This window comes from Antrostomus carolinensis, unplaced genomic scaffold (genome assembly GCF_000700745.2).
Source record: "Antrostomus carolinensis isolate BGI_N321 unplaced genomic scaffold, ASM70074v2 scaffold27040, whole genome shotgun sequence".
NCBI classification, from domain to species: domain Eukaryota; kingdom Metazoa; phylum Chordata; class Aves; order Caprimulgiformes; family Caprimulgidae; genus Antrostomus; species Antrostomus carolinensis.
The window spans coordinates 1-749 of NW_010290961.1; the positions used below are offsets into that span (position 1 = coordinate 1).

General features: G+C 57.3%; 1 protein-coding gene across 1 annotated transcript; it reads left to right on the forward strand.

The window, feature by feature from the left end:
• Positions 1 to 40: 40 nt before the first annotated feature.
• On the forward strand, positions 41 to 688 carry LOC104530453 (myc-associated zinc finger protein-like). Its single transcript, XM_010175038.1, has one exon. The coding sequence runs from the start codon at positions 41 to 43 to the stop codon at positions 686 to 688; it is 648 nt and encodes a 215-aa protein (XP_010173340.1).
• The last annotated feature ends 61 nt before the right edge of the window (positions 689 to 749 follow it).

Sequence of the window (749 nt, forward strand, 5' to 3'; positions counted from 1 at the left end):
CATCCCTACGTCCTCACCACCACCTCCCATGACCTCAGCGATGACGTCAGCAGCAGAAGACCCTCCCCCACCACCACCACCACCACCACCAGCACCACCAATGGTGAAGAAGTCCAAGAGCAAAGGTCCCTACATCTGCTCCCTCTGCTCCAAGGAGTTCAAGAACGGTTACAACCTCCGGCGTCACCAAGCCACCCACCTCGGGGTGAGGTCCACCCGTCCCACCACCACCTCCAACCCAACCACCAACCCAACCTCAACCACCTCCTCAACCACCACCATGATGAAGATGCCACCAACCATGGTACCCATCAGCTTGTTGAGCGTCACCGGGTTGACCAACGACGGCGGGACGTCAACGATGGGTTCAACCACGACGTCGAGCATGGTGGCCACCAAGAGGTTGAAGAAGAACCACGCGTGTGAGATGTGTGGCAAAGCCTTCAGAGATGTCTACCATCTCAACAGGCACAAGTTGTCCCACTCGGATGAGAAGCCCTACCAGTGTCCCGTCTGCCAGCAGAGGTTCAAGAGGAAGGACAGGATGTCCTACCACGTCCGGTCTCACGATGGCGCCGTCCACAAACCCTACGTGTGTAGTCACTGCGGGAAGAGCTTCTCCAGGTGGGTCCATCATGGTGGTCATCATGGTGGGGTTGGAGGTCGTGGAGATGATGGAGATGGTTGAAGGTCATGGTTGGGTTGAAGGTCACAGAGATGATGGAGGTCATGGTGGTCATGGTGGGGTT

Excerpts from the sequence above, each read along its gene's own strand:
- LOC104530453 (XM_010175038.1), top strand. The coding sequence starts at position 41 with ATGACGTCAGCAGCAGAAGACCCTCCCCCACCACCACCACCACCACCA.